General features: G+C 46.2%; 1 protein-coding gene and 1 long non-coding RNA gene across 4 annotated transcripts in view; one reads left to right on the plus strand and one right to left on the minus strand.

Annotated features, from left to right (window-relative positions):
- The window catches only part of FBXW8 (F-box and WD repeat domain containing 8), a 62,379-nt gene extending 46,308 nt beyond the window's left edge, over positions 1–16,071 (minus strand). Inside the window, exons 1-2 of one of the 3 annotated variants that reach the window (XM_083590217.1) lie at positions 15,638–16,071; positions 10,992–11,096 (exon numbers count right to left, since the gene is read on the minus strand). In XM_083590217.1, coding sequence (XP_083446343.1) covers positions 10,992–11,096; positions 15,638–15,982 — 450 coding nt within the window. In that variant the 5' untranslated portion in view covers positions 15,983–16,071. The remainder of the gene's footprint in view (positions 1–10,991; positions 11,097–15,637) is intronic. The other 2 variants (XM_083590215.1, XM_083590216.1) reach the window with 2 other exon arrangements.
- LOC310751423 lies at positions 5,135–9,930 on the plus strand. Its single transcript, XR_014542479.1, has 3 exons — positions 5,135–5,345; positions 6,746–6,875; positions 8,808–9,930. It is a non-coding gene; the product is annotated as an uncharacterized lncRNA (long non-coding RNA).
- Positions 16,072–21,601: the final 5,530 nt, after the last annotated feature.

Genomic DNA, 21,601 nt, shown 5'->3' on the forward strand with positions numbered 1-21,601 from the left:
GTGAGGGAAAGCTGTGCAGCGCCTCTCCAGCAAAGCGAAGCCAGGAGAGGAAGAGGGATCGGTGTGCACCGACCCCTCTTGCTCTCCAGGCTTCAGGCGGCTATCCGCAAGCCTTCGGAGTGCAGCGGGAACTCCTGCTGTGCTCCGAAGGCTTGCAGATAGCTGCCTGAAGCCCCCGGAGCGCAGCCTTTGAAGCCTCCGCAGGGCAGCGGAGTGCCTTCACCCTGCTGCCCTGCGGAGGCTTTGCGCAGCTAATCCCAAACTAGAGCAGCGAGACAGAGCGCTGCGCAGCGCTCCGTCTCCCTGTTCTGGCTTTGGGCTTAGCCGTGCAGCCTGCATTCGCTCTATAGGACGCACACACATCTCCCCTTAATTTTTGGAGGGGAAAAAGTGCGTCCTATAGAGCAAAAAATACGGTAAATCATACACTATTCCACAGTCAATTGGAAGAATGGAAGAGACAGGTAAATACAAACTGGTCTACTGGCAGTTTCAAATTAATAAGCAGCTTCCTTACAGGTTCTGGGCTGACTTGTTGCTCCCTCCCAAACCAAAAGTTTTTTACTGAAACTACAAATGAGAATATGCTGCAGGCGAGGGATAGTCAGGCGCACTTAACTCCTGCATACTCAGGAGGGATACAAGGGGATACAGCTGCAAACACATCCAGCAAGTCTCACTCCTTGTGTGAGCTTGTCTACTAAAGCAACGCACCACCATCTTTTGGTACCAATGTGCAAGGTCATTTATTGGAAATCCTTCCAAAGCACATCAAATCAAATCTTTATTGATCATGACCAGAATTAAAGAAGCAAAATAAGAAGTGCATGGAACATGTTGTCCAGATGGGTCTAGTAGCGTTGAAAACAATAAAGGAAAGTAGCACAGAGTAACAAGGGCACCAACATCTTAAAATTGTAGTCATGTCACAAACTCCAAAGAGGAAAATTACAAAGTGTCTGGGGTCAGTTCTTGGTGGGTTTTGCTTGGCAACACGGAGAGTGATAGATGCACCTGACCGTCCTGGCAGATTTAATAAAAGTGGTTCAATAAAGATTTTGTGTAGATCTTGACCCTTCCAACGCCTATTCATTGCAGCTCTTGATGCTACTGGAAAACGAACTTGCTCTCCTTTTCCTCCAATTCTGATTACTTTTCTACCCTGACCATCAGACCTAAGCCAGTGGGGTAGAGACCCTCCAGGGGGGCAGAGCAGCAACATTACTGCAGTAGAACTATACAGTGTAAAATTAATTCCCAAATGCATGTTTGGGCTAAAGGTGGGTCACCGGTCTGAAAAGGTTGAGGACTCTTGACTTAAAAGTACAATTATAGCATAAAGATTATGACAGCGCAAAAAAGGGGGGGAAGGGAGGGGACGCACAAAACCCAATCTAAAATAATTCATTGGCTCCTCAAAACCTGGGTGAAGAGATGCATCCTGCCCAATGGTTGAAATAAGTAAAATGATGGTGCCAGAGACACCTCCAAAGGGAGAGAGTTCAATAAACAGGATGCCAACACAGAGAAGGCCCTGCTATGTGTCACCTAAGAACAGTACTCCACCCTCACCTTAACATTCAGGCAGGTCTATACAGAAGGCAGGATAAGGTCCCTTTGTTCCTCTTTGCAAAGGGGGGGGGGGAATGAACGAATTCCTATGCCCCACAAATAACCCAGAGATGCACTTTAAATAAAAGGACACATTCTACTCATGTAAAAAAAAGCAGATTCCCAGACCGTCCACGGGCCAGATTTAGAAGGCAATTGGGCCGGATCTGGCCCCCGGGCCTTAGTTTGCCCACCCATGCTGCAGAGATATGAAAAACACAAATGCTCTGCTGAATCAGACCAGGGGGGCATTTAATCTAGGGACAGCTGGCGTGTCGCGCTCCAGGTCTTTCTGTACTACAGTTCCCATCAGCCTCAGCCGAAATGGCCAGGGGTCAGAGGTCATGGGAGCTGCACTCCAGAAATATCTGGATGGTGGCTACCCGGGGTTTAAGGAACATGATGCACACCTGGGAGGGGGGGGAGCAGAGAATAACTTCTCACTGGCTGCTCCTGTGCTTTGGAGTTCCTTTTCTGAGACCAGGCCTCATCTAACCCTCTCTGGAAACCTTCCAAAGAACAAGTAAATGTCTTTTTTTTAAAAAAACCAGATATGATTCAGACAGGCCTTTCGCCCGACAGGCTGATTTGCCTTATGGTTTTCCCACCATGTGTGTGTTTTTTCTGTTTTAAATCGCCCACAGTTTTACTGCCATGTTTCTGCCCACTCTGGTTTTCAGGATGATAGAGAATTGCCTTATACTTAAGATTCAGACCATGGGTCCATCTAGCTCAGGACTGTCAACACAGGCAGGCAGGGGCTCTCCAGGGTTTCAGACGAGGCTCCCTCCCAGCCCCACCTTGGAGATACTGGGGACTGAACCTGGGGTCTTCTACATTCAAAGAAGATGTTCTGTCGTTGAGCTACGGCCCTTCTCCATCAGCAGGAGAGATTAATGTGGGCCTGTTCCAGCTGCTCTGAGCCCCAAATACAGGCAAAAGGCAACAGGAAATCTCACCGCAGAGAAGACTCGCTATCATGCTGCTACCCTCTGGACCTCTCATAGAGGGAGCACATGAATAACAGCCTCAAATGATGATTGCAGGGTTCGGGTCGATTCGTATGGGGTCCTTGAGGTATTGACGTTCTGAGCCGTTTACGGCTCCGTTCATGACACTAATCATAAAACTAAGTAAAGGGGGGGGGTAGCACTCCCAAAATCATGATGCAATCTCTCATGGAGAAGGCCAGATGTTGCAGGCCAGGGGGTCCCAAACCGTGGTCCATGAACTTCATTTTGGTGGGCTGTGCCATGTCTGCATTAAATACACTGGTTTTGAATTGCATTTTTAAAATTGCGGCTTATATTCAAATATATTTCTTACATTGCATTTTACTGTTTGACAATCTGAATTCTGCGGAAGGCAAATTCTAACGCAATAAAATACAATAGAAAAAATAAAAACAGCAAGTATGATTAAAAATCGCACGGCAACTAGCACAGCGCCTTACAATTGCTTCGACATGCAGAAAAATCACAAAGTGGGGCAAGCCAAGGCAACCAGCAATTTTCAGGTCTCCCACTGAGAGCAGGGATTTTTGGGAAACACTGTTTTAAGCCAAGCTCAGATTCCTTTGCGCACCCAGAGGACATCTTAAGGCAGTGGTTGTGGAACCTGAAACTTCCCTTCTCAACCCTGACCTTTGGCCATGCTGGATTGAGCTGGTGGGTGTTGGAATGTCACAGAAGAAGAGAAGAGTTTGGATTTGATATCCCGCCTTTCACTCCCTTTAAGGAGTCTCAAAGCGGCTAACAATCTCCTTTCTCCTCCTCCCCCACAACGAACACTCTGTGAGGTGAGTGGGGCTGAGAGACTTCAAAGAGGTGTGACTGGCCCAAGGTCACCCAGCAGCTGCATGTGGAGGAGCAGGGAAGCGAACCTGGATCACCAGATTACGAATCTACCGCTCTTAACCACTACACCACACTGGCTCCGTTAGCGACCCCTGTCCTGGGGTGCTACTAGCTTTCAAGCGTGAGGGATGTATGCTTGTTGAGGCCACACTTGTCTTCTAGCTTGGGAAGGCCCAACTTTTCTGTGCTGCCTTACACTGTTTTGCTAGCCAGCTGACCTATGTCATTTCACTGCATTCTATCGCTTACTTTGCTTTGCTTGTTTAATTGTACTTTATTATATACTTTGCTTTAAGGGTTCACCACTTTTGGGGGCCTTGTGGGGGCCAAGAAGCGGCCAATGAATAAATCCTCATCATCCAAGGTGGATAAATGGACGTCGTGCCCGTTCAGTGTGCTTTTATGAGGTCACAGGATACATGGCAAGTGACGGGAGGGGCGCAGAACACTGGGAAGAAGACAGGAAGGAATGGTGGGCCACATGAGCTTCACTCCTCTAATTCAGTCTCAAAGGGGTGACGGCTCAAGGAATTCCCAGTCCCAAGTCCTATCAGGCAAGGTTCCAAAAGGCAGTATCACGGAGAGTTAGTTCCTTCCTCAACGGAGTTTCAACATGTGCATCACGGTTCTCCCAGAAGCACCCTCTGATTAGCGGTGGTGATCATCTCCTTCTTTCCAGGACGGCCTGCCACTCATCTAGGTGATACAAATGGCCATTCGGTCTCCACTACCCTCAATGCAACTGCAGCTGACGCAGCACCCAGGACGACTGGGAATATTACGGACGCAACCCCCTGCCAGCGACGCTTTGTGGTGTATCGCTGAGTTAGAAGGGTTGATAGAAGCCATGTGGATCGTGTAGCATAGCCAGCTGCTGCTGATTGCTGAGGGCCGCCTCCACCCGCTGCTGCTCCCGCTCCACCCACCTCTCCGTGTCTTGGCGCGCGACGTCGAGGCTGTGGCGCAGCCGGCGCTGCTCGTGCTCCATCCGCCGATCCGCGCGCAGGTTGGCATTATCCTGATGGTCCTGCAACGAGTGCCGATGCAGCTCTTGCGCGGCGAACAGGCGAGAGTCCTTGGCCTCCAAGTGGTCCCAGTGCTGTGCCACCAGCTGCAATTGCTGGCGTATCGCTTCCTCCTGAGCGGGTTCGCTCCTCCGGGAGCTCAGCCTCCGGCGGAATTCCTGCTGCCGCGCCAGCTCCTGCTGCCGCTGCTCCTCTTCCTGCGCCAGGCTTTGCCGCTGCTGCAACGACAGCTGCTGCTGCAACGCCCGCCGCTGCTGCTGCGACACCCGCCGCTGCTGCTCCAGCAGCCGCTGCTGCTCCCGCTCAAGCTCCAGCCGCTGCCACTCCCGCTCCGCTCGCTCCACTTGCCGCCACTCCCGCAGCCGCTCCTCTTCCTGTTCCCGCAGTTCCACAGCTTCCTCCTCCTCTGCTGATTCTCCTGTGATGTAACTGCGCAACTGGGTGATGTAATTGCCAACAAGGGTGATGAAATTGCCCATCGTTACATGCAAGAAGCACACAGTCTTCTCTTTGCAGAGTCGATTGTCCTAGTAGGTTTCCCTGCACCCATCCATGGAGACTGATATCCAGCTGTAGCCTTCCCCTGGCAGGTTGAGCTTCAAGGCCCACAGAGAGGGTAAGGATAACTAACATGACTCAACAATAGGCCCATTGATCACTGGGACTTTGCCCATCATGTGCCTGGGCTGGATGGCTTCAGGCTTCAGCGGCTCACAGGGACCTGTTGGTCCAGCTAGTTCAGCATGGCCAACGATGACTGGCAGCAGTTCTGAAGGGCTGCAGAAAGGGGACATTCCTAGTCCTTACTAGAGGTGATGAGGATTCAACCTGGGATCTTTAGCATCCAAAATAGGTGCTCAAACCAGAGGGTTATGACCCTTTCTTGAATGACTGAATAGTCTTCAGAAAAAAAGGAAAGGGGAGAGTTATCTCTTCAGGGAAAACTTAAGAAATACGAAAATTTATACCATAATTCCTTTTCTCTGTGTGCCATAAGAAACCCCAAGACATCACAGCGGCCCTATGGCACCCCATAGCATAAATACCAAAAAAAAAAAAAACCAAACCACACTCTCCCAATGCTGCTCTCTGGACTAGGTCATGTAAGGAACAGGGCCCCCAAATCCCATCCCACGTAGTTGGTCCAGAAGGATACAGAAGTCAACAATATTAAATAGCCACAGAAAGCTTGAGAAGGGCCAAGATCAGCCCTGCTTGTCCCATTAATAGAGGCCATTCCCGGCAGGGTGACCAAGACCAACTCGGTCCCATGGCCTGCACTAAAGTCAGATTTAAATGGCTCTAGATATTCCATATAATCCAAAAATGCCTACAGCTGTCCCAACTTTCTCCACCACGTCTGCTCTTTAAAGTCAATGTCTGCTCATTGGCTCTCAGTCAAACCTACCTCACAGGGTTGTTTTGGGGACTGAATGAGGAGGTGGAAAGCCATGTCCACCACCTTGAGTTCCTTGGAGAAAAATGTGGGATATAAATGCAATAATTCTTTATTTTTATTATTATGAAGAGGAGGAGGAGGAAGGAGGAGAGGAAGAAAAACTAATAATAAGAATAATAATCCTGACATTGGCATACAGGCAAAGACAGCTGCCAGGAGGAGTTAATGCTCTAGCAAAGGGAAAGAAAACTACCATAGTTGATTGCTTCTTTATCAAATGTTGAGATTTTGCAGTTCCGTGCATGTTATAATTCTGGGAGTAGATGGAAATAGCTCTAGCCCTCCAGGGAGAGAGAGCCTTCTCTACTAGGGATCTGGGCTCCTCTCAGGTGAGAGATGGGAGGAGTAAGAGATCGTCCAGAGTCCAGTACTGCTTCAGATATCAGGAATGCATCTTATGAGTGTACACTTGTCTGTGAACCTTTGCCTGTGGGTTGTAATATTCTTGAATATGAGTGGTTCACGTATGAGCGGCAGACAGAGGTGACGTTTGAGGTAGCGAATGGCTGCAGTGGTTGTGTGAAATGGATGGTGAGCGAGACTGGATGAATGATTTTATGTTGTGTTGTTTGGAACTATATAATTATACTGCCTTGTACTTTTCTCCAATTTTATTTGTTTTGTGTTATGGATTGGATATGGTATGAGTATTTTGCTATGCGAATCACTTGACTTTTTTTAAAAAAAACCTCATAGTGTGCGTAAACCACTCTGAGGTATTTCAGGCAGTAAAGCAGTCTATAAATGGAAGTAGCAATAAATCATATTAAACTCTTCTCTGCTCTCCATTTTAGCTAAAGCAAGCGTCTGCTGACATTGGTGAGGCTTCTGAACAAGAGAGAGAAGTAAACACAATGAAGCTTTGCCAGCCTCAAAGTGAGGCTGGGGTGGAGAAGGAAGCAAGGAAGCAAGGAAGGAAGACAGGTAAGGAAGAGAGGGGTGGAAAACAAAAGCCAAGGCTTGCCAACGTAGAAAGCATTTGTAGCACCACTGCCAAATCTAAGTTAAAACATTGCTTTAGAAAGCATAGATGCTCCTAAGTGGATTCTCGGGTTCCAAGAGGTCCTTTTAACACTCATGGAGGGAGAAAAGCATAACAAAAATATTATCCCACTGTGATTTTAATCAGATTACTTGTAGCCCCACTAGGCTTATAAACCTGGGTTTTTCCAAGGAGGGGCCCTGCGACCAGGCACCCCCATTAATGCACCAGGAACTGGCACTGCCAAGCCTAGTAAAAGCTTTGCTGAGCGAGGCACAGCTGCAAGAAACCGCTAATAAAAAGCGTTTCGAGCCTCCTGCTTTACAAGCGCTGCTCCCATTTAAAGCCCAGGCAAACACACACAGCATTTGGCTCCAGCTCAAACTTCCTAGCTCAGCTTGAGTTAAGGGTACAGGTGAGCAACTGGATGCCAAAAGATTTTTTAAAAAGAAAAAGAAAAAAAGACTTCCCCCCACTACCTAAAAGAGAAAGGAAGAGAAAAAGAAAGTTCACCCTTGATTTTATTATACGGAGACCTGTCTGCTGAAAGCTAAGCTGAGCCACTCAAAAGCATCTTATTAATATAAAAATAAATAAATCTGTGAGCAGTGTTAGAAACTGATATATGAAAGCTAGGAGCTAGATATATGAAACTGATATATGAAAGCTAGAAAGCTAAATGGCAGCTGAAACCTAGGTATGGGCGCAACAAGGGAATGTCTAGTTGCACTTTTTTATAACAAAAAAGCAAAGCTGAAAATGAATGAACTGCAGCTAAAATCTTGTGTTCATTTTTCACATGGTCTAGTCCTTCCCCTGCCCACCTCCCTAATATTCTTAAGAGGGTCTCTTCTCCAGACTTCAGAGAGGAGCTGGAAGTGGGGGGCAGAAAAAGGTTCTCCTTTCCTTCCACTCTGCAGTTTTAATCTGAAATCTTAGGTGCAGTACTGTGCCTAGAGCTCATAAACTGCTCGCGCAAATGAAATTCCCTGTCTCAAAATGTGCCTACAACAATGGGAGTTTCAAACACTGTCAGTGAGTTATTTCCCAGGTTTCCACTGAATCTTACCAGCAGAATATCCAAGAGCTAAATACAAATATGCAAGAAATTTGTGTTATATAATCTCACATACATACCATATTTTTTGCTCTATGACTCACTTTTTCCCTCCTAAAAAGTAAGGGGAAATGTGTGTGCGTCTTATGGAGCAAATACAGACTGCGCAGCTATCCCAGAAGCCAGAACAGCAAGAGGGATTGCTGCTTTCACTGCGCAGCGATCCCTCTTGCTGTCCTGGCTTCTGAAATTCAGAATATTTTTTTTCTTGTTTTCCTCCTCCGAAAACTCCGTCTTGTGGTCTGGTGCGTCTTATAGAGCAAAAAATACATTAGCTATTATAGTGATTAACTGAATCCTAAAAGGGAACCAGAGCACGCTTGAGTGGCATTTAATGCTTTTATACTTTCATGAGGAAGAGCTACAGCTCAGTCACAGAGCATCTCCTTCGCATGCAGGAGGTCCCAGGTTCAATCCTCAGCATGTGGGAGAGTCGCTGCCAGTCAGTGTAGACAATACTGAGCTAGATGGAACAATAACCTAACTTGGTATAAACCATTTAGACAGTCTAACCCAGTGGACAAATTATCTGTGACCAAGTTGTATACAATAGTTTCCTTCTGATCACTGAAAATGATTCATTGGGTCAAAACATGTCTGGTCCTTGACATATTTCATTATCACCTGCTGGTCATATTAGGACTTTGACCTTAGTAGACAAATCAATTTGCTGCCATAGTTTAGTGATTTTGTCAACATTCTAATCTTTTAAAGTTAAATTAATTAAATTTAAATTTCCTTTTCCTATTCTATTTAGAAGGATCCAGGTCTTTTATTCTTACCCAACTTAAAACATTTTCTTTCGAGTTCGCATCGCTCATGACGCCAGTCCACACTAGCCAATGCAACTTCACTGACTCTCAAACTGCTCTGCCGCCCATAAGGATCACAATAATGGTAATAATAGTAATAAAAAACGCTAACAGAACAACAGCTGTGAAAAGCAGCATGGCATTCCATTTAACAGAAGAGGTCTTCCATCATTCAGCCAAAAAAATAAAATCAAAAGCACTGGGAGGAAAATGAAAACGGTCTTTATTTTTTATGGCTTTGCTTTTTACTTGATCGCTTTAGAAGCTGACTAAAAGCTTTGGCCATCCAAAAGCCTTGTAAAGCGCACAGAACTCAGCTGCTCAGCTGCCTCCTAAATATCCTGGGACTGCTTCTCAAGAATGGCTTCAGAAGCCCACCATTTGCTTAATGTCAAGAGGAGAGCATAATAAAAGCAGTTCCTAATATTTATTTTTTTAAGTGGGAGAAAAGAGTCAAGGCCAGTTTACTGCACCAAGCAATTGGCCTGGACAACTTTGGGGTACAATTTCAGTGTAAAATCTCCATCGCAGGAGTTACAACAGAGTGATTTGAAAGAAAGGAATGACCTGGCGCAACAAAACCCTTACACTATAAACTTCTACTGCCTGCTTAGAAGTCCCCAATGCGAACTGCTCAATCCTTTCCATTTCTTTTGCTCCGGAGTTTCTTTGCAGTGAAAGCATACCACTCGGAGTTAAAAACGGGTGAAAATCTTCCAATAAAAAACCCAGATGATTTCCTGATCAGAAGAGGCTGTTAATGCAAGCCAGGGTGAGGGAGCTTTTTCAGCACTCCCTCGTTGGCAACCCTTCAGGGAAACATGACAGAGGTGGGGAGGGCCAGAAGCAAAAATGGCTGGAGCGGCAGAGGGGACTTTTACCTCTGTACATTGGGCTACATTTCAGCTGTGCAGAAGTCAGAGGTTTCTATACCGCCCACATACACTGACCCCTTGATGAGCTTATAAAGTAGTCATCGATCCCAACCCAAATTCTTAAAAAATGTCAAAGTCAAGAAATACCTGTATACAATCTTTTTTTAAGCAATAAAGCAGCAAGGTTTGAGAACACTGTTGTATTGCAGAAACTTCTGACTAAGTACAGAGTAAGGCTGGGCGATATCTGGCTTTCAACAGCACAATAGATCACCAGCTAAACATTGTAACATATATCACATATATCACAATGTCTGAAATAAAGACGGAACTATGTAGAGGCGAGGTTCCGAACTCTTTGAAAAACTATGCACTGTAAAACTTATTTCCCACTCCTAAGCCTTCCAAGTATGTTTCCGAGCACAATTCAAAGTGTTGGTGCTGACTTTTAAATCCCAGTATATCTGAAGGAGCATTTCCACCCCAATCACTTAGCCCAGACACCGAGGTCTTCTGCTGATTCCTTCACTGCGAGAAGCAAAGCCACAGGGAACCAGGCAGAGGGCCTTCTCGGTAGTGGTGCCTGCCCTGTGGAACGTCCTCCCATCAGATGTCATGGAGATAAAGAATTACACAACTTTTAGAAGACATCTGAAAGCAGCCCTGTATCAGGAGGTTTTTAATGCTTGATGGAAACCCAGCCAGATGGGCAGGGCATAAATAATAAAACTATTATTATTAATTATTATTATTATTGACACACACAACTAGCCAGGTCTTTATTCATCCCCAGCAGAGACCCATCACTCCTAGGGGGACAATATTGACTGCTTTGGGGAACCTGTTAAATGTTTTTTGTCGATATTTCTGAAGAGTGTTCCTGAAATTTCTTCTCTCTAGCCTCTCAATTCTTTTTGTAACTTAGCACCTCTTTCCATCAATATCTGGTTCACTTTGGTCTCAAAAGTTTCTTCCCCCCCCCCCCCCCGGTGTCAGTGGCTGGGAGATGGGGGCTGTCAAAGTGTTAATTACTGCCAGAGTGCTCCAGCTTCCCTGCAAGACAGAGAGATGCGGCAGCTCTCTGCTCAGACATGATGGAGGACTAGATTTGAAATTGCAATAATGAATAAATAATACTACAGAGCATTATTACTACTCAGTTCGGCACAACCCACTGATCCCAACGGCGTTTACTTCCAAGTAGTACATTCAGAAAGGAAGCGAGAAGCACCAGCAAACCTGGCAAAGACTTACTTGAGCACATCTCCCCAGTTCCGTCCTGCTGAGGAACTGAAATATTTTTAACGCCAGTTCATAAGGCAGCTGAACGTCAAAGAAGGGAACTTCGTTTATTTCATTCTGAAAAGTAGTCAGAAGAAGTGGGAGACAGGAGTTAAAATAAAATACTGTATTGCTATTTATTCCACATCCTAGAAGAAACAGGAAAGAGACACAAGTTGCTGGTCTGCTTTTTTGCATGTACGAGCCCACAGACTTCATTCTGATAAAGAATCTTATAAAGAATTGGCATAGAATAGGAGCCCTTAACTTTTGGGGACCCAGGGGCTGTGGGCACAGTAAATTACCTATTTTGCAGAAGGAAAACTGGCAAGGCACAGAGCCTGCAACCATCCCAAACACAGCAACATGCATAGAGTTGTAACCAATGCTAATCAGAGCAGACCTATTGAAAATAACTGGCCTAAGCTAGCCTCGATTAAGGCACACACCAAAACAAAACATTCAAAAAAAGCAGACAACAGCAACATGAACAACAAGCACTAATAATAAATTGTGCAAATTCTCAGTGCAAAAAAAACCTCATTAAAAAAAGAAAAAAATTGGGAGGGGCAAGGAAGCTCAGCAGCCACCAGAAGGGTGTCTAAGAGCATGGGGTGCCCCCAGGTATACAAGCTGCCTTATACCATCTGTACCCAATGCCAGCCCTACTCAGAATGGACCCACTGATGTTAATGGACATGACGAAGTTCCATTGATTTAAATGGTTCTACTCTGAGTAGAACTAATTTGGATACAATCCTATATGTCCCCCTAGCTCAACAGCTCTGCCTGGAAGCAGGTCTTTTCCACCCCCTGCTACCAATCCTTTTATTTGGGGATTGAACAAGGTTTGAAGCCATCTTGTTCCAAACCTGGTAACCATCGTTTCTCAGTTCAGATGGAACCATAAACTATAGCTAACTGACGACTTTGGGGTTTAATGGACATGACTTTGGGGTTTAATGGTTTAATTCGGCAACTTCCCTATGGCCTGAGCAGGCCTATGAGGCCTTGACGTCGTCTTATATACCTGATGGGATTGACAAAGCTGCCTCTGATTGGTTATCATTTAACTCACAGAAAATAATTTGCATCACATGTCATGTGCATGCAAGTTGCCAAACCAGTTAACCAACTAGAAGGATTACTGTTAATAGCACCAGTTTTCCTATACTGTAACTTGATATTGCTGAATATGGTAATGCTAAGAAGACAGAGGTTGTGTGTGTGAACAAAGGTTGCTCAGCTCCGTATTTAGTCAGCTGATATGTGAGCATCCAGACAAGATCACTCTCCTGGCACAAAATTATCATTCAGCTCCATACATGAAATGGAAAGACAAGTGTGCAGAGAAACAGGCTACTTCTCCTTTGGCCCTTAGACCTGAATCAAAAGGGAGCCCAGGAAGGCAGAAGAAAATGACTACTCAAAATGGCTCATCTTAGGCTGCCTCTACCAAACACACATCCTGCCTCAGAGAAGGCCGTTAGATGAAGCATCCTATTCCTTCAATTTGAGGGAAGAAATCCTTAAAGTAATGCACAATTATTTCTTCACCTTTACGGGCTGTTTTGAGTACGAAATAACCCATCATCAAAAAGCATATAGAGCACATTAAAAGAAAAAGATCCCCTTGCAAAACTAGCTGTAGCTTTTATCAGGAATCCAAAAGACAAACATCGCCATCCGCTCCTTGGAGACACACATTTACACACCAGTGCGCTAATGGAGCTCTGGTTCACTAAATGGATTAATTTACTGCCATCAGAAATTTAATCTGTGCTTTTAAAACAAAAAAACAAAACAAAACAATGTAATTAACCAGAAGGGAGAGGAACAAGCTTCTTCTAACCTTTGTGTTAACTGAAAGTTTTTAAGATTAGCAAGCCAAACAGAGATGAGGGAAGAAGTTTTAAATTTCTTGTTGCATACTGTAGCAATGGACACTGTGCTGAAGGGCAGTATATAAGGGTTGCATCCAACAAAATAGTTGTCTGTTTGTGGCTCAACTTTTGAGTGCAATTGAACTTCCTGTCTCTACACACACACACCCATCTCCAAATCTTCTCTGCAGGAATGGGGTGGGGGGGACTCACAAAACACGGTGGATAGGTCCATTGCACTCATGTAAGTCATTTCACATGCACACTGGTTTAGTTGGAAAGAACCCTAAATCTTTAAGCAACATAAATCCAACCACCACACTGTACTTTACAACAGTGTAAAGTAAGCCCAAGGCCAGCTGAGAGGCAGTTAGAAGCAGTGTAAGGGCTACTCCACTATTGGCAACAACACCCCTCGTGTCAATTGAAGTGTGTAGCCACACTATTCCACGGACTGGGCAGAGGATGGTGTGTACACAAATCCACGGGATTCTAAGCAGGGTTTCCTTGCAGACCTAAAACCACAACAGCCCTAGGGCTGGCATAGCATTCACCTGGAGTATTTACACTGGAGTCAATGGAAGGAAAATACTGTTTTTAAAACCCAAAGGCGGGGACAGCAGAAGAGCCACCTCTCCTACCTAGGGCCTCAACTTGCTGCAGAATTTCCCATTACCACAACCGCACAATTGTTCTCTTAAGCTAGGTGTGGAGAACCTACGACTCTCCAGGTGTTGTTGAACGACAACTCCCATCAGCCCTAGCAAGCATGGCCAATGGTCAGGGGTTATGGGAATTGTACTTATCTTATGCAGTGTACAGTGGTACCTCGGGTTACATACGCTTCAGGTTACACACTTCGCTAACCCAGAAATAGTGCTTCAGGTTAAGAACTTTGCTTCAGGATAAGAACAGAAATCGGGCTCCGGCGGCGCGGTGGCAGCGGGAGGCCCATTAGCTAAAGTGGTGCTTCAGGTTAAGAACAGTTTCAGGTTAAGAACGGACCTCCGGAACGAATTAAGTACTTAACCCGAGGTACCACTGTACTGGTTTTTGTTTCTTCTTCCACCTCCAGTAAGAGAAAAGCCTCTACAGGCTAAGACGAGACTGTGCAGGGAAGGGACCTTTTGCATGCAATGCACATGCTCTACCACTGAGCTATGATGCTTCCCCACAAGACTCATAGACTCACAGAACTGTGAAGTTGGAAGGGTCCCTGAGGATCATCTAGTCCAACCCCCTGCAATGCAGGAATCTCAGTACACAGACCCCATCCAAATTGAAACTATACCAGACCCTCCCTCTTAGAGGCTTCTATTTATCTAGACCATTGGTCCACCCATTGGCTCTTTCTAGGGCTGATGGAATCCAAAACTTCTAGAGGGCACCACACTGGGGAAGGCTGCTCCATGTTGACAGGCAGCAGCAGGACAGAGACCTTCCCAGCATCACGTCCGAGGCCTCTTACACATTAGGTATGGGCTCTGTCACCCTGTTTTGGTGACTTATAGGAACAGAGGAATCTACCTTATCCCATCTCAGACCACTGATTCCCCCCGCCCCCCAGCTCAGTAATGTCTACATCAGCAGTTGCTCCCCAGGATTTCAGAGAAGAAGTCTTTCCCAGCCTTACCTGGGGATGCTGGGAGCTTAACAGAGGACTTTCTGCCTGAGAAACAGATGCTCTACCACCGATCTACAGCCATTCACCATACCAGGTTGGTACGTTGCATCCATCTAGGCCAGTATTGCCAATATTAGCTGGTATCGCCAACAATGGCTGACAGCCGCTCTCTAGGATATCAGACAGGGTGGGCGGCATTCTAAGATCTTCCTACAGATGCCCGGGGGGTTAGTTAGAAAGTGGTACTGTTAAAGTTGCAGGTTCAATCCCTGTATGGGACAGCTGCAAGGGGTTGGACTAGATCAGTGGTTCCCAACCTTTTTTTGGCCATGCCCCACCTAAGCATCTCTAAAAACCTGTGACATATAATTCTTATTATTCAAAAAGTGAACTATTCACCTGGAGGAAGCCTAAAGGGTCATTCACTGTTATTTAAACCCGTATTTTAACCCATATTTTAATTAACTGTTTTTTTCTTTTTCTTTTACATTTTATTGCAATTTTATTGGTGTTAGCTGCCCTAAGCCTGGTTCTGGCCGGGGAGGGCGGGGTATAAATAAAAAAAATATCATTGTTATTATTTATTAATAACTCATTCTCAAATTGTCCCCCTTAAAAATAAAAGTGGCCCACGTTGGGAACCACAGGACTACATGGTCCTCAGGATCACTTCCAAACCCTATGATTCTATGACCCTATGCATGCAAAACCTTCTGGTTGTTCCCTCACTGCGAGAAACGAAGTTACAGGGAACCAGGCAGAGGGCCTTCTCGGTAGTGGCACCCACCCCGTGGAACGCCCTCCCACCAGATGTCAAAGAAATAAACAACGATATGACTTTTAGAAGACATCTGATGGCAGTCCTGTTTAGGGAAGCTTTTAATATTTGATGAATTGTTGTATTTTAATATTTTGCCGGAAGCCGCCCAGAGTGGCTGGGGAAGCCCAGCCAGATGGGCGGGATATAAATAATATGTTGTTGTTGTTGTTGTTGTTGTTGTTACTACTACTAACTGAAGCATAACGCTTCCCCCTGACCTGTAGCCACTAGTGGTCAAAAACCAAACAAACTCAATACTGCTCTTAATCCTACTCCTCGTTCCTTCCCGTACCAAGTCCAGGATGAGCTGCTCCAAAAGGTCCTCCTTTCCTGCTCCTCGAGCCTCGGCGGCAGCTCCCAAATCACAGTCCGGCGCGGTGGGGCTGCGGGGAGGCCTCCGAGGCGGGGGTGGGGGCGGCGGCGGGGGCGGCTGCTCCTCCTCCGGCTCCCACCGAGCGACGCCTCCGCAGCAGCCCCAGCCCCGCACGGGCTCCGGAGCCCCGCCATCCCCGCCGCGCTGCCTTTTCCGGCCGCCTATGCCCGCCGGCCCTCTGCTGCTCTTCCTGCGGCCCTCCGGAGTCAGCTCGGCCCGCCAGCGGCGGCGGAAAAGCTCCAGCTCGGCCGCTCCGTCGTCCATAGCAACCCCAGCAGAGATACCGGGCTCTGTCGGGGCTGACACCGGACCCGGCCGCTTCCGGTTTCTAGGTCCGCTGGCGACAGCAGCCCGGGCGGAAACTGAGGCTGCCGCTCCGGGGTTCCGCCGCGTCGTCGGGGAGCAGCGCGCTCGGCCAATCAGCGAAGGCAGCGCCGGCGGAGAGGGCGGGAGCAGCTCCGAGTTCCACGGAGAGCCGGTTCGGAGAGATTCCTCTGCAAACCGCGCTCTGTTGCGGCATCTTCTCCTCGCGCAGAAACGTATAGATAATAAAGCAGCAGCAGCGATGTATTTCATGCCACTCCGGCAGCCGGCGCGCCGCTTCGAATTTCTTATTCGTGATTCTGCTTTATTTTGAATTGTTGCTTGTGCCATAAAGCGTTGCGCTGCAATACTATGCGCTGTTGTCGTTGCTGCCATTATAATGGGTATATCTTGCAAGTCAGGTGCGCCACACCTCTCATTTCTTATGATGACACTCTCCGCTTACCCGTCTCCTCGCAAATATCTGGATAACCAATCTTATCCTTTCTTCTTGTGGGCATAACATCCCATGCCAGCCTTGGTTTGGTTTGGTTCCGTTTAGTTATTTAGTTATGAAGGCAGCCCTGTTTAGGGAAGTTTTTAATGTTTGATGTTTTATTCTGTTTTTAATCTGTTGGGAGCCGCCCAGAGTGGCTGGGGAAACCCAGCTGGATGGGCGGAGTATAAATATATTATTATTATTATTATTATTATTATTATTATTATTATTATTACCTCACAAAGTTTCGTTTTGTTATTTGGGTTACATTCACTGCTTTTTTTTTTCTAGCCAGAACTCACTGGAACTGAGTTCCCACTCCTCTCCCAAAAAATCATTATTATTATCATCTATTACCTTACTAAAAAGTAGGCCCACTGAAATTAATCAGACTAAGATAGCCATGCCCATTAACTTTGGTGGGGCTACTCTTGTTGTAATTGTTTAGTCGTTTAGTTGTGTCTGACTCTTCGTGACCCCATGGACCAAGGCGCACCAGGCACTTCTGTCTTCCACTGCCTCCCGCAGAACCTAAATGGATATAATCCTATTAAGTCAATTGCTTTGAAGTGTGATGCATAACTGGTAAATGTTATTATTGTTCCTAACTATACCAGAAAGAAATGGATGTCTCGTATACCCCAGGAAGTGTGGTTGCTGACCTTGAGCCAGACATCCTGGAGAGTGAAGTCAAATGGGCCTTAGAAAGCACTGCTAATAACAAGGCCAGGGGAAGTGATGATATCTAGGCCAGTGGAAGTGATGATATCTAGTTCATCACTGATAGTTCATCAGTGGAAGTGATGAACTATTTAAAATTTTAAAAGATGATGCTGTTAAGGTGCTACACTCAATATGCCAGCAAATTTGGAAAACTCAGCAGTGGCCAGAGGATTGGAGAAGATCAGTCTACATCCCAATCCCAAAGAAGGGAAGTGCCAAAGAATGCTCCAACTACCGCACAATTGCACTCATTTCACACGCTAGCAAGGTTATGCTTAAAATTCTACAATGCAGGCTTAAGCAGTATGTGGACCGAGAACTCCCAGAAGTGCAAGCTGGATTTAGAAGAGGCAGAGGAACCAGAGACCAAATTGCAAACATGTGCTGGATTATGGAGAAAGCTAGAGAGTTCCAGAAAGACATCTACTTCTGCTTCATTGACTATGCAAAAGCCTTTGACTGTGTCGACCACAGCAAACTATGGCAAGTTCTTAAAGAAATGGGAGTGCCTGATCACCTCATCTGTCTCCTGAGAAATCTCTATGTGGGACAAGAAGCTACAGTTAGAACTGGATATGGAACAACTGATTGGTTCAAAATTGGGAAAGGAGTACGGCAAGGCTGTATATTGTCTCCCTGCTTATTTAACTTATATGCAGAATTCATCATGCGAAAGGCTGGGCTGGATGAATCCCAAGCCGGAATTAAGATCGCCGGAAGAAATATCAACAACCTCAGATATGCAGATGACACAACCTTGATGGCAGAAAGTGAAGAGGAATTAAAGAACCTATTAATGAGGGTGAAAGAGGAGAGCGCAAAATATGGTCTGAAGCTCAACATCAAAAAAACGAAGATCATGGCCACTGGGCCCATCACCTCCTGGCAAATAGAAGGGGAAGAAATGGAGGCAGTGAGAGATTTTACTTTCTTGGGCTCCATGATCACTGCAGATGGTGACAGCAGTCACGAAATTAAAAGATGCCTGCTTCTTGGGAGAAAGGCGATGGCAAACCTAGGCAGCATCTTAAAAAGCAGAGACATCACCTTACCAACAAAGGTCCGTATAGTTAAAGCCACGGGTTTCCCAGTAGTGATGTATGGAAGTGAGAGCTGGACCATAAAGAAGGCTGATCGCCGAAGAATTGATGCTTTTGAATTATGATGATGGAGGAGACTCTTGAGAGTCCCATAGACTGCAAGAAGATCAAACCTATCCATTCTTAAGGAAATCAGCCCTGAGTGCTCACTGGAAGGACAGATCGTGAAGCTGAGGCTCCAATACTTTGGCCACCTCATGAGAAGAGAAGACTCCCTGGAAAAGACCCTGATGTTGGGAAAGATGGGGGGCACAAGGAGAAGGGGACGACAGAGGACGAGATGGTTGGATAGTGTCTTCGAAGCTACAAACATGAGTCTGAACAAACTGCGGGAGGCAGTGGAAGACAGAAGTGCCTGGCGTGCTCTGGTCCATGGGGTCACGAAGAGTCGGACACGACTAAACGACTAAACAGCAGCATTATTGTTCCTATCGGAGGATTTAACTGTGAGGCAGAGTTTTAATTGGTAAGACTGAGAGGTATTGTGAGAGCTATTGTGGCTCTTGGGTGCTACTGCTCCAGGGAATGAAATAAAACTTTACCGAAGGTAGCTTTTTATTCTTATCATGTGGTAACTTTTTCTTAGCAAACTATACATTATTATTTACCGCTGATTATATTTATGGCCTATTGCAACTCAGCCTAATCTGGTGCAACTGACACAGCCATAAAAATGTTTATCTCATTTCCCTTTTCCTTCCTCTTCCTTTGTTATTTTCCTTGTTGGTAGTATACTCGGGAAACTCTACACTAAGGAACAGAATAGCATTATGCAATATGCACCCATTTTTTTCTGAGTTGTGTAGACAACACTATACACACAGGTTTCATTTCCTCTGGAGGAAAGAGACACCTGCAGTGTCTTTTACTATTTTCTTTCATTTTACGATTCAGAAAGAGCCTAAGTCAGACCATGGTCCCTCTAGCTCAGGATAGCAATGGCTGTACAGAGTGTCAAGCAGGGAATCTTTCCCAGCCCTGCCTGGAGATAATATGGATGAATCTGGGACCTTCTACTTGCAAGGAGAAGGCTCTACCACTGCAATTGTAGAGTTGGAAGGGACCCTGAGTGTCATCTAGTCCAACCCCCTGCAATGCAGGAATCTCAACTGAAGCATCCATGACAAATGGCCGTCCAACCTCTGCTTAAGAACTTCCATATAGAATCTGACAACCATGTCTATGCTGCACACACCATAACATATTATATGAAAACACTTGCTCCGAGTACAGATGGTGATGGGGAACCTCTAGCCCTCGAGATGTTGCTGGTCTTCTATTATCCCTGACTATGGGACATGGGTGGTGCTGTGGGTTAAATCACAGAGCCTAGGGCTTGCCGATCAGAAGGTCGGCAGTTCGAATCCCCGCGATGGGGTGAGCTGGAGTTCATCACTCTCTAGAGCAGGGGTCAGCAACCTTTTTCAACCTCAGACCATGTGGTGGGCCAGCCTATATTTGGGGGGGGGGATGAATGAATTCCTATGCCCCACAAATAACCCAGAGATGCATTTTAAATAAAAGCAAGGTCGGTGGTTCAAATCCCCGCAATGGGGTGAGCTCCCGTGACTCAGTCCCTGCTCCTGCCAACCTAGCAGTTCGAAAGCACGTCAAAGTGCAAATAGATAAATAGGTACTGCTCTGGCGGGAAGGTAAATAGCGTTTCCGTGCGCTGCTCTGGTTCGCCAGAAGCGGCTTAGTCATGCTGGCCACATGACCCAGAAGCTGTACGCCGGCTCCCTCGGCCAATAAAGCGAGATGAGCGCGGCAACCAGAGTCGGCCACGACTGGACCTAATGGTCAGGGGTCCCTTTACCTTTACCTTTACACATTCTACTCATGTAAAAACACACTTATTCCCAGACCATCCGTGGGCTGGATTGAGAAGGCAATTGGGCCGCATCCGGCCCACAGGCCTTAGGTTGCCTACCCCTGCTCTAGAGGGCTACAGGTTAGCTATCCATAACCTATGGCTATTCCGCATCAGATCCCAAGAGATAATGAATCCTTGCCCTCTAATGTATTTCACCTTTTAAACCAACTCACAGCTCTCTCCCCTGGGCTTTCTGCCCTTTTCTTCCTTTCTTCTCTCTCTTCTCTCTCTCTCTCCCCCCCCCCCCATGCAAAAGTCATTTCTCCCCCCCCCCCCCACACACACAATCTGCCAAGTTCTCACCTCTCTCTCACCCCAGAAGGTGAATTGCCCATTCAGGGAGACCATCCACAGCTATTAAAGGAACATTAACATTCACTTGTCAAATCTCTTTTCTCTAATTGGGCAACACTTTCAAGGCCAAACCATAGTGATAAGCCCATCAGGAGCAACCAGAACAGCAACCTCAGGTTCAGTATTAAATGGAGGATTTGCAGGAAGAGGGTTCATTTCACACATCACAGGAAATGAAGGGCAACACAAAAAAATCATGGTGTAGGCGTGTGTTTTGTTAAATCTGAACAGGAGCCAAATAAGCAGGAGACACTGGGCCAGGAACCCAGGCTCCCATATAACATGTTCCCCGTACAATTCATCCCATAGGAGCATAGGAAGCTGCCTTATACTGAATCAGACTATTGGTCTGTCTAGCTCAGTACTGTCTACACTGACTGGCAGTGCCTCTCCAGCATGCAGGTAGAGAACACTCTAGTCTGGAACCCTGAAGTTCTGAACGGAAACATTTTCGTGCAGTATTCCTTGCTCCGTGGGGAGCTCTCCGTGGTACTGAACTTCATCAGCCTGATTTCTGCTTCGCACTGGAACAGAGGGAGCTGCCTCATTCTAAGTCAGACCAAGGACACACTCAGTTTAATATTGTCTGTGCTGACTGGCAGCGGCTCACCAGGATCTCAAAGGCTCTCTGCCAGCCCTACCTGCAGATGCCAGGGATATGTTGTAAACTGCCCTGTGATCTTCGGATGAAGGCTGATATACAAATTTAATAAATAAAATTAATTAAACATAGTAGCTTCTGCCTCCAATAACTGAGGTTCATAAGGGGTATGAACTTCATCTGCAAGGCAACAGGATCCACCTGTATTACAATCCACATTGATTGGGTGATTCATCCATGTAGCTCACTACTGTGTACACCATGAGTGGTTAATCATCTATGAAGGTCTCTGCCCCAAGGCACTTACTATCGTAAACTCAACACAGAGTTGAGAAGAAGTGTGGAGAAGTCTGAAGAAGTGCGCATGCACATGAAAGCTTATACCCAGAACAAACTTAATTGGTTTCTAGGGTGCTACTGGACAATTTTT

This window comes from Podarcis filfolensis (assembly GCF_964270895.1).
Source record: "Podarcis filfolensis genome assembly, chromosome: 16".
Classification (NCBI taxonomy): domain Eukaryota; kingdom Metazoa; phylum Chordata; class Lepidosauria; order Squamata; family Lacertidae; genus Podarcis; species Podarcis filfolensis.